Source organism: Astyanax mexicanus, chromosome 1 (genome assembly GCF_023375975.1).
Source record: "Astyanax mexicanus isolate ESR-SI-001 chromosome 1, AstMex3_surface, whole genome shotgun sequence".
NCBI classification, from domain to species: Eukaryota; Metazoa; Chordata; class Actinopteri; order Characiformes; family Acestrorhamphidae; genus Astyanax; species Astyanax mexicanus.
This window is the reverse complement of record NC_064408.1, coordinates 45,504,084-45,518,924: the sequence shown is the minus strand read 5'-3', so window position 1 is coordinate 45,518,924 and position 14,841 is coordinate 45,504,084. Positions and strand designations below refer to the sequence as shown.

At 36.7% G+C, this 14,841-nt stretch overlaps 1 protein-coding gene across 1 annotated transcript; it reads left to right on the top strand.

Moving 5' to 3' along the window:
- Nucleotides 1-4,413: 4,413 nt before the first annotated feature.
- selenol (selenoprotein L) lies at nt 4,414-14,382 on the top strand. Its single transcript, XM_015605857.3, has 9 exons — nt 4,414-4,609; nt 6,425-6,506; nt 6,650-6,703; nt 7,927-7,972; nt 8,164-8,291; nt 9,357-9,471; nt 10,891-11,013; nt 12,324-12,461; nt 12,849-14,382. The coding sequence occupies exons 1-9, from the start codon at nt 4,507-4,509 to the stop codon at nt 12,966-12,968; spliced, it is 909 nt and encodes a 302-aa protein (XP_015461343.3). The 5' UTR covers nt 4,414-4,506; the 3' UTR covers nt 12,969-14,382.
- Nucleotides 14,383-14,841: the final 459 nt, after the last annotated feature.

The following is a 14,841-nucleotide window of genomic DNA, read 5'->3' as shown; positions in this document are numbered from 1 at the left end:
GCTGCCCTGATTTTGTTTTAATTGTGTTAAACCCGCACCTGGCTTGTTACTCACTCACATTTATGGCTATGGCTCTGAGTCGAAGAACAGTCTAACCAATCAGATTCATGATTTTCACTCCGGGGGCGGGGCCATGGCTGTCTAACCACTTCTCAGCCAGTGTTGCCAACTTAGCGGCTTTGTCGCTATATTTAGCGACTTTTCAGACCCTCTAGCGACTTTTTTTGTAAAAAAGCGACTAGCGACAAATCTTTTGGCGACTCTGAGATGAACACGCGCTCTTCAGTTACTGTCCTCCGCGCTGCAGCGGGCGCTGCCGTGAGCCCCGCCCCACACCACTCACAAGTGCAGTCTGACAGTCAGAGCACACACACACCGCTCCACCAACACAATACAAATGAATCGCGCGTGCCCATAGCCGCCGCTAACTGACCCCGCTCTGTATTTACAGAGCAGAAGTATAAATATTAATGTGTCTTCAGTGTGACACGAAGAGAAATCACTTAATTTAACTCACACAGTATCAGTCATTCACTCACCTCATAGCCTGTCACTCACCTCCTCCACAGTGTCTGCCTCTTTATAAAAAGCTAAATATCTGTTGAACCATTGAACAATTTGTCTATGATAGGTTTAAAAATAAAGAAAATGTAAAAAAAAATAAAACAAAGATAAATACAAAGCTAAAAATAAATAAATAAATAAAACAAAGCTAAATATCTATTGAACCATTGAACAATTTGTCTATGATGGGTTTAAAAATAAAAGAAAACTTAAGAAAACATAAAAATAAAACAAACAAACTAAAAAACAAACAAACTAAAAAACACGTAGAATAACAGTTCCGGCTAACTGCTGCTCTTATAATAACATTTAAGAACATGGCAAAAAACGAATTTATGTAATTCACGTAAAAATGAAGTTACTTTAAAGAAGTGACCTCCTATTTAAAAAGCAACAGAATTTGTTCATTTGTAACATTTCTAACACATTTGTGATGATTTTTACTCACTTTTTTCTCTCCCACAACTCCTAATCCTTTACAGCTTCAAAAACATCATATGTATTATGCAAATTAGGCGATGACATCATTTAGCGACTTTTAGGACAGCCAATAACTACTTTCCTTACTGAGGAGTTGGCAACACTGTTCTCAGCGCTGTGGTGAAGGTGTTACACATTGCTTAGTCATAAACTGAGCTCATACTGGATTAATTCAGTGGTTAGCGAACTATCATGGCTGTTTTGCGGCTGTTAATGAGACCGATATTGTGTCATATTACATTAAAAAGCCTTTTTAAAGACTGTCCTTCAATGTGAAACTAATTCACAATAAAAGGCTGCCTGACTGGTGAGTTTTTGTGTGTACTTAATGTTTAGGCTGCTCTGGTTTACTGGATGTACCATAGACTGTGTATAGCTGGACAGAGCATTGTCTCTCAAAAGTGAAGCCACCACAGGTGGGGCGCCCCCTGCTGTTCGGTTTCAGAAAGCTGTGTAACCCCACCCATCCCCATAGGTTTCAATGGCAAAACAGACAACATTCAATCACGTTTTTTTCCAATTTACTGTAATTCTACCTCCATGATTTAAACGTAACAGCTAGTGTAACCTCTGCTTATATTGTCAACATTTGACATATAAATCCCCACAGAATTCGTTTTTTAAAAGGTTATTCAGCTCTATTCAAAAAGGAGTGGTTATTGTAAAAGGACTGGTTATGGGAGGGACCAGTATCAGACCGTCCGCTCCGCTCCTCTCTGCAGCCTGTGACCTCGAGGCAGCCCTCGAGGTTATTTAAATGAGTAGGCTGTCTCTCCACAGTCTTTCTCCGTCCTCTGGTGCTGAGGGGGTATGGGGGGGGGGGGGGGGGTTGCGGAAGGGGTACCCACTATATTCACTGCACGCCACTGGGCTATATATGGAGTGAATTTTGTGGCAAACGTTTTAAGCAAAAACATACAATCCATAAAATGTAGCAAAAAAATTATATATATATATATATATATATATATATATATATATATATATATATAGAGAGAGAGAGAGAGAGAGAGAGAGAGAGAGAGAGAGAGAAAGAAAGAGAATATAGCATAATACATAATATAAACATCATAATTGTAATAATATGAACATCTCTGCCATGGATAATCTTCATAGGCACACCAAGTGGTAGGGGTGTTCCGATTCTCGTTAGGCTGGAGGGGTAGGTGGAAGGGATAGGGCTTGTTAGTACTTCAAACCAGAGACTGTAAAAAAGATGGACACTGTGTCACCATTCCCATTCATTCAATGAAAATGAAGCCAAAATCTTCCGCCATGTTGGCGATACTGAAACCCGAGTCTGCTCAGTAGAGACCAGAGGAGGGAGAAAGACTGTGGAGAGAGAGCCAACTCATTTAAATAACCCCGCCCCTGAGGGCTGCCTCGCATTCACAGACTGCAGAGCGGAGCGGAGCTGTCGAAAAAAAAAAAATTCTGTGGTGATATAAAAAATTGACAATATAAGCAGAGGTTACATTAGCTGTTACATTTAAATAATGGAGGTAGAATTACAGCATATTAGAAAAAAACGTGATTGAAAGTTGTCTGTTTTGCCATTAAAACCTATGGGGATGGGTGGGGTTACACAGCTTTCTGTAACCGAACAGCAGGGGGCGCCCGACCTGTGGGGGCTTTACTTTTGAGAGACGGTGCTCTGTCCAGCTATGCTTCAAACAGATTTTTCAGAGGCACGCTTCAAACGAAGGGGGATGAGAATCCATACCTGTCAAGTCTCCCGTTTTGGCCAGGAAACTACCGTATTTTACTCCTCTTTCCCGCCCTCCTCCCGTATTAGTATTTTCCCGTAAATTTCCCGTATTATACTAAAATAAAAAAATATATATTATTGAGGAGACAGGGCACTGACCGCTCTCTTAACCAATCGTGGAGCCGATTCAAGGAGAAAGTCCCGCCTTTCAGGAGAAACAGCCAATCAGCTTGCAAAGGAGGGTCAGTGTGGGAAAGCCCCCCCCGTCGCTGTGAGTTCAGGCAGCTTGTTAGAGCAGCTGATGTTAAAACATACATGGATATACAGCAATTTTTCTAAAAGAAAGGTAACGGTAGGCTAATCATGTAAACTGTGATGAGATTTTTCTGATAGCTGCTTAAAAATACAACTTGTGACTTTAGAAAAAAATACAGCTTGTGACTCTAGAACTAGAAATGTGGAGAGGACCGAAATTAACTGAACTGATCAGGGGTGGAGTGATCAAAAGAAAGAAGTATTAATTAAAAATTATTGTGTAGGCCCCTTAGGACTCATTTTTACTGATGGAACATATCTGGTCCATGTCCTTTTAGTAAAAGCTCATGATACTATTTTTAGTTCACCTACAGTCATTTTGCAGAATTTGTGCACCCTTTGTTCAATTTTAAATCCATTAAATAAATAAAAGCTATATCATATAAAAGAGTGCATTTATTACAAAAAGACATGAAATCTTAATTTTTTAAAAAATAAATAGAAAAGGGTTTTTAATTTGGCTGTATTAAAAGAATGACATATGTAGGAATGTCCACAACATTTCAGATTCTGATCATCTATTTGTAGTGTGTAAGTGGTTCACATGTCGTTATTTTAGATTTTTTGTAAACCCGTCTTAAAATGTAAGGGATACTGAACCTTCGTTGGGCTGGTGGGACGGCTTTAGGAGTACAGAGGAAAATATCCCTTATTCTTAAATCTAAAACTTGACAGGTATGTGAGAATCACTGGTAAGAAACCCAGAAATGTAAATATTTTCTTTGTTAAAAGTGACGATTAGCACTATATTACCATAGTTTACTGTGTAGTTTCAATGTTTTATAGCCAAATTCTTCATAACAAGCATACAAAAGATCGCTAGTAGTTTATCTCAGCAGCTAGCTAGCTAGCTAACTTTCCTGTTCCACCTTAAATGTTGCAACAGAGGACAGGGGATGCAGCATTTAAGGCGGAACGGAAAAATAAAATTAAAACTAATCAAAACTAATTTCAGCTCCCCTTCACAGAGGAATTAAAGAATGAACAAAAATAATTCGTTTCTGCACTCTGAAGAAAAATATTGCTCTAAAGATAACTAGTTAAGCAGCAGCTATAGGTTACTGAACCATAGTGATCCTGATGAAGTATCGGTACTTGAAGGGTTGTCCCAATTCTTAAGGTGGAGGATTTTACCCCTTCCCCTCGTAGCTCTGTTCCGAGGGGAAGGGTTACACTCGAAAACAAGGGTTAGGGGTAAGTGGTAGGGCTAAGGGGTGAAATGGGATTGGACCCTAATGTACGTGTGCTATTTGGGACAGCACCGTGTTCACCTGTGTCCGGTCCAATATAGAGGTGCAGTTCCCCGCTGTGTCCGCTAGGTGTCCCCTGTAGAGAGAGAGAGGCGCGTGGGCCGGTGGAGGGAGGGACTCTGACAGGCGGCGGACTTCAGCTTGGTGTGTTTTTCTGAAACGGACCAAATAAAGGCCAGCATATCCGAAATGTGCAGCGCGGTGGAGGAAAGCGCGCTGATTAAAGCGCTGAAAGAGCTGGTGAGCGCTGGTCGCGCTTTTCTCGGCGGGGTGGAGAAGGAGCTGGTCCAGGGTGAGTCTCTCAGACCGAGCTTAAACTCACTAAACCCTTCAGAAGCTGAAGAGGAGAGGAGGAGGCCCAGCTGCTGCTCCTGCAGTCCAGCACAGGTTTCACCCCCTCCCCACTGGACCCAGGAGATCTTATTGCTCTCTGTTTCTCTCGGGAAATATTTTTATTTGTGTGTTGTTTTTCTGTTACTGCAGTTCCCACCTCTCACATAACTCCCTGTGTATGAAGTAGATCTGTAACAACACCATACTTCTAATTCTATATAGCAGAAATAAGATTTTTGGGGGTAAAAGGAAAACACTGTACAGTAACTAATATACTAATGTCTTATGGGAGATTTTTTTTCTTTAGGAACGTTTTAAAGACGATTATTTGAATCAACAATGCTTTATCATTATTGCCCTAACAAAAGTGATCTACACACAAACCCTGTTTAAGTAAGTTTACAATAAGAATGTAAGAATACATTATTTTGTACATATACATATTTTAATTTATAACCCACTTGTACGCTTCATTGTATTGGATGTAGATAGGCCTTATAACATTTTTATATAAATAAATAATTAAATAAATATAAAACACATTTGATATGGCATGGAATTTGTGTATAATACCCAATAGATGTACAGTATATTAAAGCAGTGATTCTTTATAACTGCAGTGTGGACTAGCCCCACATTTAAGTACTTTTTAAAAATATATATATTTATTTTCTCCCCAATTTACAAGGCCAATTACCCAACCCACTCATTAGCACTCCCCTTATCACTAGTGTTGCCCCAACACCAGAGGGTGAAGACTAGCACATGCCTCATCCAACACATGTGAAGTCAGACTCTATTTTTGAACTGCTGCTGATGCAGCATTACAACACACTCTGAGGAAAGCGCAGCGACTCGGTTCTGATACATCAGCTCACAGATGCCTTGTGCTGAGCGACTTCACACTGTAGAGTGATGAGGGCCATCTACCCACCCAGTGTGCTCTCTTACAAGAACAGGATTCGAATCGGCAATCTCCTGATCGTAGCAACGCTTAGCCCACTGGACCACTCGGAGCCCCACGTTTTAGTACTTTGATTTAAAATTAACTCTTACCAACTTTGACACATTATTTTGCTTATATTATGAAAAAATAAATATGCACCAAAAAGGTAATTTGCATAGAATAACCAATCCAGCTTTGCCCCACAACACTTAAATAAATGCTTAAAAACCTGTAATGGTTCTGTGGCAACAAATGTTTTTTGATCCTTTAGTCCATTATTTCTCCTGTTAGTTCAAGTTTACATTAAGCTGTATCCTGAAACACATTTGTCCACAGATGTTGCAGCTGGGCCTGTAGATCTTGGCTTACCATCTGTATTGTCCTGGTGAAAAATAGCAGTTGGTAGCCACAGAAGAATGTCCTGCATATAACACTGAGCTGTTAATGGCCTTTGTATCAATATTGGGGTGATGACTGTCATACTGTATGTGATTGCTTCCCAGATCATCACCGATTCGTTGTAGGGTTGTAGGGTTGCCTGGTATCCACTTTTTGTTTTACAGTTTCATAACACTGCCACAATATACAGTTTTACGGAGTCAAGGATTTGCATCAACGCCGCAATTCCTGTGTTACGTGGCTACAAAACCATCCAATTCTGGGTTACTTTTAAACTGAAAAATAATCAAATACGTCATTCAGTTTGTTAGTGCACACACATTTACTTCAGTCATACAGTAAATGTTAAACCATCAGTCTGACGATTTAGAAATAGTTAGCACAGCTAAATCAAAAGGTTTTACATTCACATTTAAATATGTATTACAGGTGGATCTCAGGAAGATATCGCTAATCAGATAATCCATCCAATGTTTGGCCTGATGGCGGCAGGTGCCACTTTCTTCAACAGGTAAGAGGAACATGTCCTGCTTTCAGACTTTTGGTCCAATCATATTTTAAGTTTGTTTCCTGCATATTGTTGACATTGTCTCTGTAGGAATGTTGTTTTTCTTGGTATGTCATGGTATCTCTACATTTTTCATGTTTTTTCAGTCTTTCTGTGAAAACCAAGGGTGAAGCAGAGAGTCTGTGGGAGCAGCACTTTCAGTAAGAACAAAGGATGAGCTTTATTGTCACACTGTATTAAACATGATTTCTCCTTTTTGCATTTGATTTCTTTCCATGAGGTTCAGTTATAAAACCTGCACAGATTTATTTTCTAGAAATGGTTAAAATATTTGCACCACCAGTTTCCTTTCTTTCAGTCTTTATACCTTAGAATCAATCAGGTTATACAGATGTAAAATAATATTTCCAGAATTTGTTTGATACATTGCAGCTTACTTTTAAATCATGTTACATAGGTAAATTTAACGTTGGCATTCTTGCCCATGGACTCTTAGTAGTGTAAAAGTGTAGGCTTAGTAGTATTAGTTCTGTAACCTGTGTCCAGTCAGGTAATAAAACACTAGTCTGCCCTGCCAGTCTACTAGAGGAAAGATAAATATAAATGAGCTGTACTATAGGAATACAGTGTTCAGTGATCATTACATACAATTTTATAATAAGTAGATAATAAGTTATAATAATAATAATAAGATAATAATAATAATAAGATAATAAAATTATAATACTACTTATTATAATTTTATAATAAGTAGTAGCAAATGCTGTTCAATTCCAAGTAAAAATGACCCCATGGTTCAAAGATTGTCCCTATAGCTATGCACATAAAAAGTTACATTAAATTCTCATTTTGTTTAGCTTATTTTTTAAGCATTGTTTGTTGTTGCACACAAACTTACTTCAATTAAGATTTAATTAACTGCACTTTATAAGAGAGATACATAAACAAGCTTTAGTGATTGGCTGTCATTTAATGAGCTGAAGCTCCTAAAAAACAACTCCAAACAACTCCTGAGAATGTGAATGGGAATGAAATTAAGAAACAATGTATTGTTATTATAGTAAAGTTTAGTAAGCAACTTCCTAAAATAAATTATGTTTAAAGTAATTGAAAATAAATGGTTTAATGAAAGTGCATATGGGCTGCTGGTGTTTTGCTCATTAGTTGTACCAAAATGTTTTGTTTCTGTGAATAAAATGTGCTATTACACTTTAATCATAATAACTAGACAAATAAACGGAAGCACAGATAACTCTGTAACTATTAAAAGTTTCCTACAGTTTTAAAAGATGAGGAAAAATGTGGGTGTTGCTGACCCACATGGCAACGCCTTTAACTCAGCCTAACATCGGTAAAGTTTCAGCAGTAAAGAGAAGACTTTAATTTTTTATTTTTAATAACAACACTTTGTCCTGTCCATTAGGAACTCAGAGGTCCGGGACAACGTTGAAGAATTGCTACAGCTGGAAGTATGTGATATTCAATACCGTATTATTTTAGTGTACTCATGTGTGTTATCAACGTATCTATTGAGCAGTACCTTAGAAAAGGTGTGTACAAGAAGGATGCGAGTTCCTAGCTGGGTGGTAAGATTTTCAGAATGCATTGTCTTTGATAGGTTGTACTGAGTAATTCAGATATATTATCTTTGTTCTGACAGGCAGAGTGGGATGGGTTTCTGGCCCGCTTGGACTCTCAGACCCAGATGAGTGATCAGACACTTTCACTTGTTCCGCCAGCACACGCTTTAAGCCCTGACATACAGCTCACTAATGTTAGGACTAAAAAGTAAGTATTACACACTTCACTGTGTTTACATCAGTTTAAAGCACTTAACTCAATTAAAAATCAACAGTTAACTTAATACTTTACAGACTGCTAACACGGATATCATTAAGGAAATGTCAGGAGGAATGATTAGTGTTAGAATTAGTTAATTAGCTTAAGGTTTTTAATTTTTGCAATAAAATGAAAACATCTGTGGCTGGGGATTAATGGTGGCCATGTTTCCCGTCTTCTGAATGATTTGATTAATGATACTGAGTTCACATTTCATTTTCATATTTTTAAACAGATGTGATTTAAGGAAATTATTATTTGTAAACAATTGTAGTGTAACATACTCTGCACAAGATTTGATTTAATTTACGATTCTGAATTCACAATTTAATTTGTTTCCTAATATTTGGAACACATTTTGAATACAATCATTTTTTTTTATTTTCCTTAACTGTATAAACAAATCTAAATGCACCTTATATAAATACTCCTTGTATAAATATTTGTATAAATGCTGTAAATAAGTACTTTTACTCGAGATCACTTAAAAATATCATTGCATCATTGTATCCGAGCTGATCAGTAGTGGACGGATATCGAAATAAATAAATGTAAATACTCTACTTAAAAAGATTTTTCATCTTTACAGAAGTTAGAATTTTGAATTAAAATAAGACATTTAGAATGTGCTGGAGCCTTATGCAAATGCTAATACATACATGCTTTAGAAATCATAGCACATTTACCATTTCCACGAAACTAATATTTTAAGAAACGTCACTTCTAAATGCAGAATGCCTTTTTTTCTTGGTAACATATAAAAGTTACTAAAAACGAAGATAAACTGTTTGACTGTATAGTTGTATTGACTGTATAGTTATACAAACACATATTGAACTGGATTAGTCTGGGCTAATGCTGAGCAATAAGATACTTTAATCAGATCAAGGGGCAAAATAAACTGGTTGGGAATGTCTGTTGAATATTGTGGGTGTTAATATAAGAGAACATTGAGTGCTGTGTGTGTGTGTGTGTGTGTGTGTGTGTGTGTGTGGTGTGGTTTTGTGAGATTAGAAGTGTATCTCTGGGTCAGTTTCTGGGCAAGGGGCAGAAACTGCTGCTGGTTCTGCTCAGGCATTTCGGATGACTGCCGTGACGAGACCACCTGACTGAGCTTCAGGACAACAAGGTAAGAGGACTGAACATCAAACACAAGGTGTATGTTGACTAGCGCTACTTTTAATTTTTTTTTTTTATTATTATTATTATTTATTTTTTTGACAGAACAACTGTCCAGACTATACCTGTCATAAAAAGTATGTTATTATTATGTTATCTGAAGATACATGGACATGACCTTAGTAACATTTGCTGCCCATAATCTTTTTTTTCTTCTTAGCATTAAGCTAGACCCATTAATGTAATTGAGTAGGTATTTATTTTATGCATGTTTAATTATTTATAATTGTTTCTATTCCAATTACAGTGTCTAAATATTCTTATTAAACATTCTTTGCTTGTAAAGTGCATTATATTACATTAGTATTATTGTTAATATTATTATTAATATTATAATTATTATAGAATTGCATAATGTTTATATCAGCTGCTTATAATGATTTAAAAAAAATAGTAGTGGTTATCTCAATTATTTATGTGATAATATATCATCCAAATGAAATTTTAGTTATTGTAACAGTCCGAGGCAGGAGTGATGTTGAGCATTTTTTATTTTAACCCGTAGTGATGTTGTCTTTGTAAATGTGTTCTGTTTTGTTACCTCATTCTACTCATTAATGTGGTCTATTGAAGAGTAGTGTGCATGTGCACAGAACTAGTATAATATAGCAACCGTACTTTAAAAATATTTTCTTGTGGTTATTTTGTTTTATGTATTTTTAAATAAGTATGATTTTGTTAATATTGATTTACAAAGACACACTGAATAGGCTGGTGTCGCTTTTTCCATATAGTCTATTATCAGTTTATCTTCTTTAAATTAACCTTTTTATACAGTGATTTTATTTTATTAAAATAACACAAAATATAATATTTTAATTCTGAGCTGTAATTATATGGTAGAGTACCAATCCATTACTGATTTATAGATTTATCTGTATCTTCAATAAGAAGCACTTTTTTATTTAAATATATTAAATTGGCATTGTATCAGTCACTGGATTTATATCAGACAGTCCTGTTATTTATTATCGTATTTTTAGCTTTATTGTGTAATTGCTATGGTTTCAGATTCTTAATTTGAGTCTGGACACTGCTGACCTTGCAGTCCTCAGTTTCTCTTTGATTGTTTCCATGTTTTGCTACATTCTCTGGCAGAGTCCTGCTGTGCAGTGATACGGCTGCCAGAAACTGTGGAATTTAATTTCCATTTGGAACATTTTCTGCTGCCTTTTAGTGCCAAGAAACTTTCACTTCCTATCTCTCTCCCTCTGCCCCTCTCTCTCCCTCTCTCCCTCTGCCCCTCTCTCTTCCTCTCTCCCTCTGCCCTTCTCTCTCCCTCTCTCCCTCTGCCCTTCTCTCTCCCTCTCTCCCTCTGCCCTTCTCTCTCCCTCTCTCCCTCTGCCCCTCTCTCTCTCTCTCTTTTCAGGCTGTCCTCGAGGCTCGGTCTGTGCAGGTTGTGGTGGTTTCGTACGGTTCTTTGGAGGGAGCAGAGTTTTGGTTGACTCAGACCGGCTATGAGTTCGACATGGTCTTTGATCCTGAGCGTAAGGTTAGAAAGGTCATAGATCACACTCATATCACTCAAGTATCTGATATCTCTTACTCTTTAAAATTCACATATCTAGTCATGGTGCATCAAGGTGACTAAAGTTTGAAGCCATATGTGCTGAAAGCTGAATGTGCTTATGATTATAAATAATTCATATATAGCTCTGGACAAAAATGAGACCACTTAAAAATGATGAGTTTCTTTGATTTTACCAAATTGAAAATCTCTGGAATATAATCAAGAGGAAGATGGATGATCAACAGAAGTGTTCTCTTAATTTTTTCCAGAGCTGTAGTTCGAGATTACAGAAATAATGTCAGGTAATGACAGTTTTTTTAGCCTATGCTGCCTAAATGCCTAAAAAGCCCAGTTTTTTTTAGGATAATATGTTTGGTTGCTGGGCAGCATCTGCTTTGACAGCAATAGGAACATGGCTTTGAAGTTGTGCCACCTGACTCAGCAGTGCGGTTATAGCTCTGCCTCAGATGTTTGGCTCTAGGCCCTTTGGATGTTTATAGTTGTCTGTTTATACACTTGATTGCGTCTGATTCACAGTTAATTAAAGCTTAGTGTACAACCTGTACCCACACACAATTTATGGAGCATTTCTCTTTCCAACACAAACTGTGTTTTAGGAAGGACAACAAACTTGAAACCTTACCAACCATGAATTTGTATTTAGTTAATTTGTTTTTAATCTGTTATACCTACCTTGTTCTGTTTGGAATTTTGATTTGAGCCAAAATATCAGGTGTGAAAGCACTTATCCAAGTTTCTGGATAAGTTTATCTTATTTTGCTATTTATAGGTAAATGTTTGAGTAAAATGAACATTGTTATTTTATTCTATAAACTACAGACAACATTTCTCCCAAATTCCAAATAAAAATATTGTCATTTAGAACATTTATGTGCAGAAATTGAGAAATAACTAAAATAACAAAAAAGATGCAGAGCTTTTAGACCTTAAATAATGCAAGTTCATATTTATAAAGTTTTAATAGTTCAGAAATCAATATTTGGTGGAATAAACCTGGTTTTTAATCACAGTTTTCATGCATCTTGGCATTTTCTCCTCCACCAGTCTTACACACTGCTTTTGGATAACTTTATGCCACTCCTGGTGCAACAATTCAAGCAGTGCAGTTTGTTGTGAGGGCTTGTGATCATCCATCTTCCTCTTGATTATATTCCAGAGGTTTTCAATGTGGTAAAATCAAAGAAACTTGTCATTTTTAAGTGGTCTCTTATTTTGTTCCAGAGCTGTAAGTTAATGGCCGTGAGATAACTTCTTCTTCTCTGTTGCTTTAGGTCTATCAGGCATTCTCTCTGGGCTCCTCCTTTGCTAAAGTTACGAGGTTTAGCAACATGCTACGCTACTCGGAATACTATGTGTCGAGGCGGAGCTTTCCCCAGATTCCACCGCAGTTTATTGAAGACCTTTTTCAGGTATGATTTCTCATTTGGCGCTGTTTAGCTTGGGCTACATCTGCAGCAACACTGCTACGTCAGTTGCAAATCACTGACGTGTGTATGAATAGGTTCCCTGTAGCTGCAGGTACAAGTCTGTAAATGTTTCTGATTAAATCTTGGAAACATCAGGCTTGCATCTTTTCAGGAATGTTACTCATGTGAACAGAACGAGCTCCGGTAACCCAAAGGAAACAAAATTCCTCGGAAATCTTGCTTAAGACTAACCGAAACAAAAACATGTTTTCTTTCATTCTTTCTCCCTGTCTTGTTATCGTATTCCCTGTTGGTCATGTTTTCTTTATTTCATTTTCTCACTCGCTATCAATCTTCCTCCTGTTCTCTCTCTCTTTCTCTCTCTAATAGATGGGTGGTGATTTTGTGCTGGATGAAGGAGGTACAGTGATCTTTTCCCACCAGTGTGAGAGCCCAGTGGACCGGCCTTCGGTTCAAAACATCCTGGCTGCCCTGTCGGCCTCTTCTTAACACTTGATTCTTCTGCTTGGAGCAACAGTTCATATCCCCCATGCCTCATTTTCTTCAAATGCCAGTGATAAGACAGTGTTTACTGTCTTACATTCGTGTCTTTAATTTTGCACATAAATTAATATAGGCTATGTAACATTGGTAACAAGAAACGAAAATTAGTTTTTTACCACACCAATTGGCATTGTGTTAATTGTTCGGCTCTTGTCATAATTTTTTCCTGCTTAGAATCTGAAACAGCTGAAACTACTACAACACTTGTCATATAAATAAAGGATTTTAATGTTGAGCTTTTGCAGTTTAAAAAGTCATATACAAAAAATAAGAGACCACTGCAGTTTCTAAATCAGTTTCTCTGATTTTGCTATTTATAGGTATGAACATTGTTGTTTTGTTCTATAAACTACGAACATTTCTCCCAAATTCCAAACTAAAATTGTCATTAAGAGCATTTATTTGCAGAAAATGAGAAATGGCTGAAAAAAAGATGCAGAGCTTTCAGACCTCTAATAATGCAAAAAAAAACAAGTTCGTATTCATAAAGTTTTAAGAGTTAGAAATCAATATTTGGTGTAATAACCCTGGTTTTTAATCACAGTTTTCATGCGTCTTGGCATGTTCTCCTCCACCAGTCTTACACACTGCTTTTGAATAACTTTATGCCACTTCTGGTGCAAAAATTTAAGCAGTTTAGCTTAGTTTGATGGCTTGGGATCATCCATCTTCCTCTTGATTATATTACAGAGGTGTTCAATTTGGTAAATTTAAAGAAACTCATCATTTTTAAGAGGACTTATTTTTTTCCAGAGCTGTATAATCCTAAAGTTTGGCTGAAATCACACTGTCAGCCGAGTATCTGCAATAAAAATCATTTGTACTGTCACACAGTGTCTGGAAAATCAGCCACGTGTACCAAGGTGTTTTTTTTTCCCAGAGCTCTACCTCAGTAATCATCAACAGCAAAACAGCTGCTTAGAGGCTTTTCCTGCTTTAACACCTTATTCACCCAGTAATGATCAAGACCTTCAGGAGTCCAGTCAGTTTGAGTTCATTTGAGAAGTAGCTTAGCATACGTTCACTTTTCAGAGAAGAAGTGAATTCTGCAGACTCCAGAAAGAGACATAACTGTACCAGAGGCTGTGAGAATGACGAGGTGACTCTAATTCAGGTAGAAGAGTCACTTCTGAAACAATTGCACATCTTCTGGTCCACTCAGCTTCTCTCTTATAGAGTCTGCAGGTGCGCTTATTCTAATTAATTCTGGCTAATCAACACAGCCATGTATTATTAATCACACTATTTTTACAGATCACACTAATTTCAGTATGACTAGCACAATATACATTTTTACAGCTGCTGAATAAATGTGAAGCATGGAACAATGGATAATAAATGTTTTAATGGTTTAAAACAATATTTCTAGTGCTGGAGATTTATTGTGAAACCTAAAAAAATATGAAAATAATACCCAATTTATTCTTTTAATATATAACACTTTTTGTATTATTAGAGTATGTGTTGGGGTACACTGATAAGCATATTTTAATGGTTTACAATTTCCTTTTAAAGTTTTTTTTATAGAGTTTTAAAATATTTTGTTGTTTTGTGTCATGTCTTAATTAAAACAATCAAAACGGTTCTATTTTAAAAAAAAGCAAGTTAATTTTGAATGTTATTGATGAATGTTTGAATGTTATTTCTGATACGAACAAACTGTTCATTGGAAGAAAAAATATAGTTTTTATACATCCACAAAAAAGATTAACACTTCACTATCCTGTGTGTGGAATGTAGCCACGGTTAAATAAGTAAACGTAAATTTCTATGATATTTATGCTCTATTTAAGTAATTGTCATATACAGTAGTGGGGTT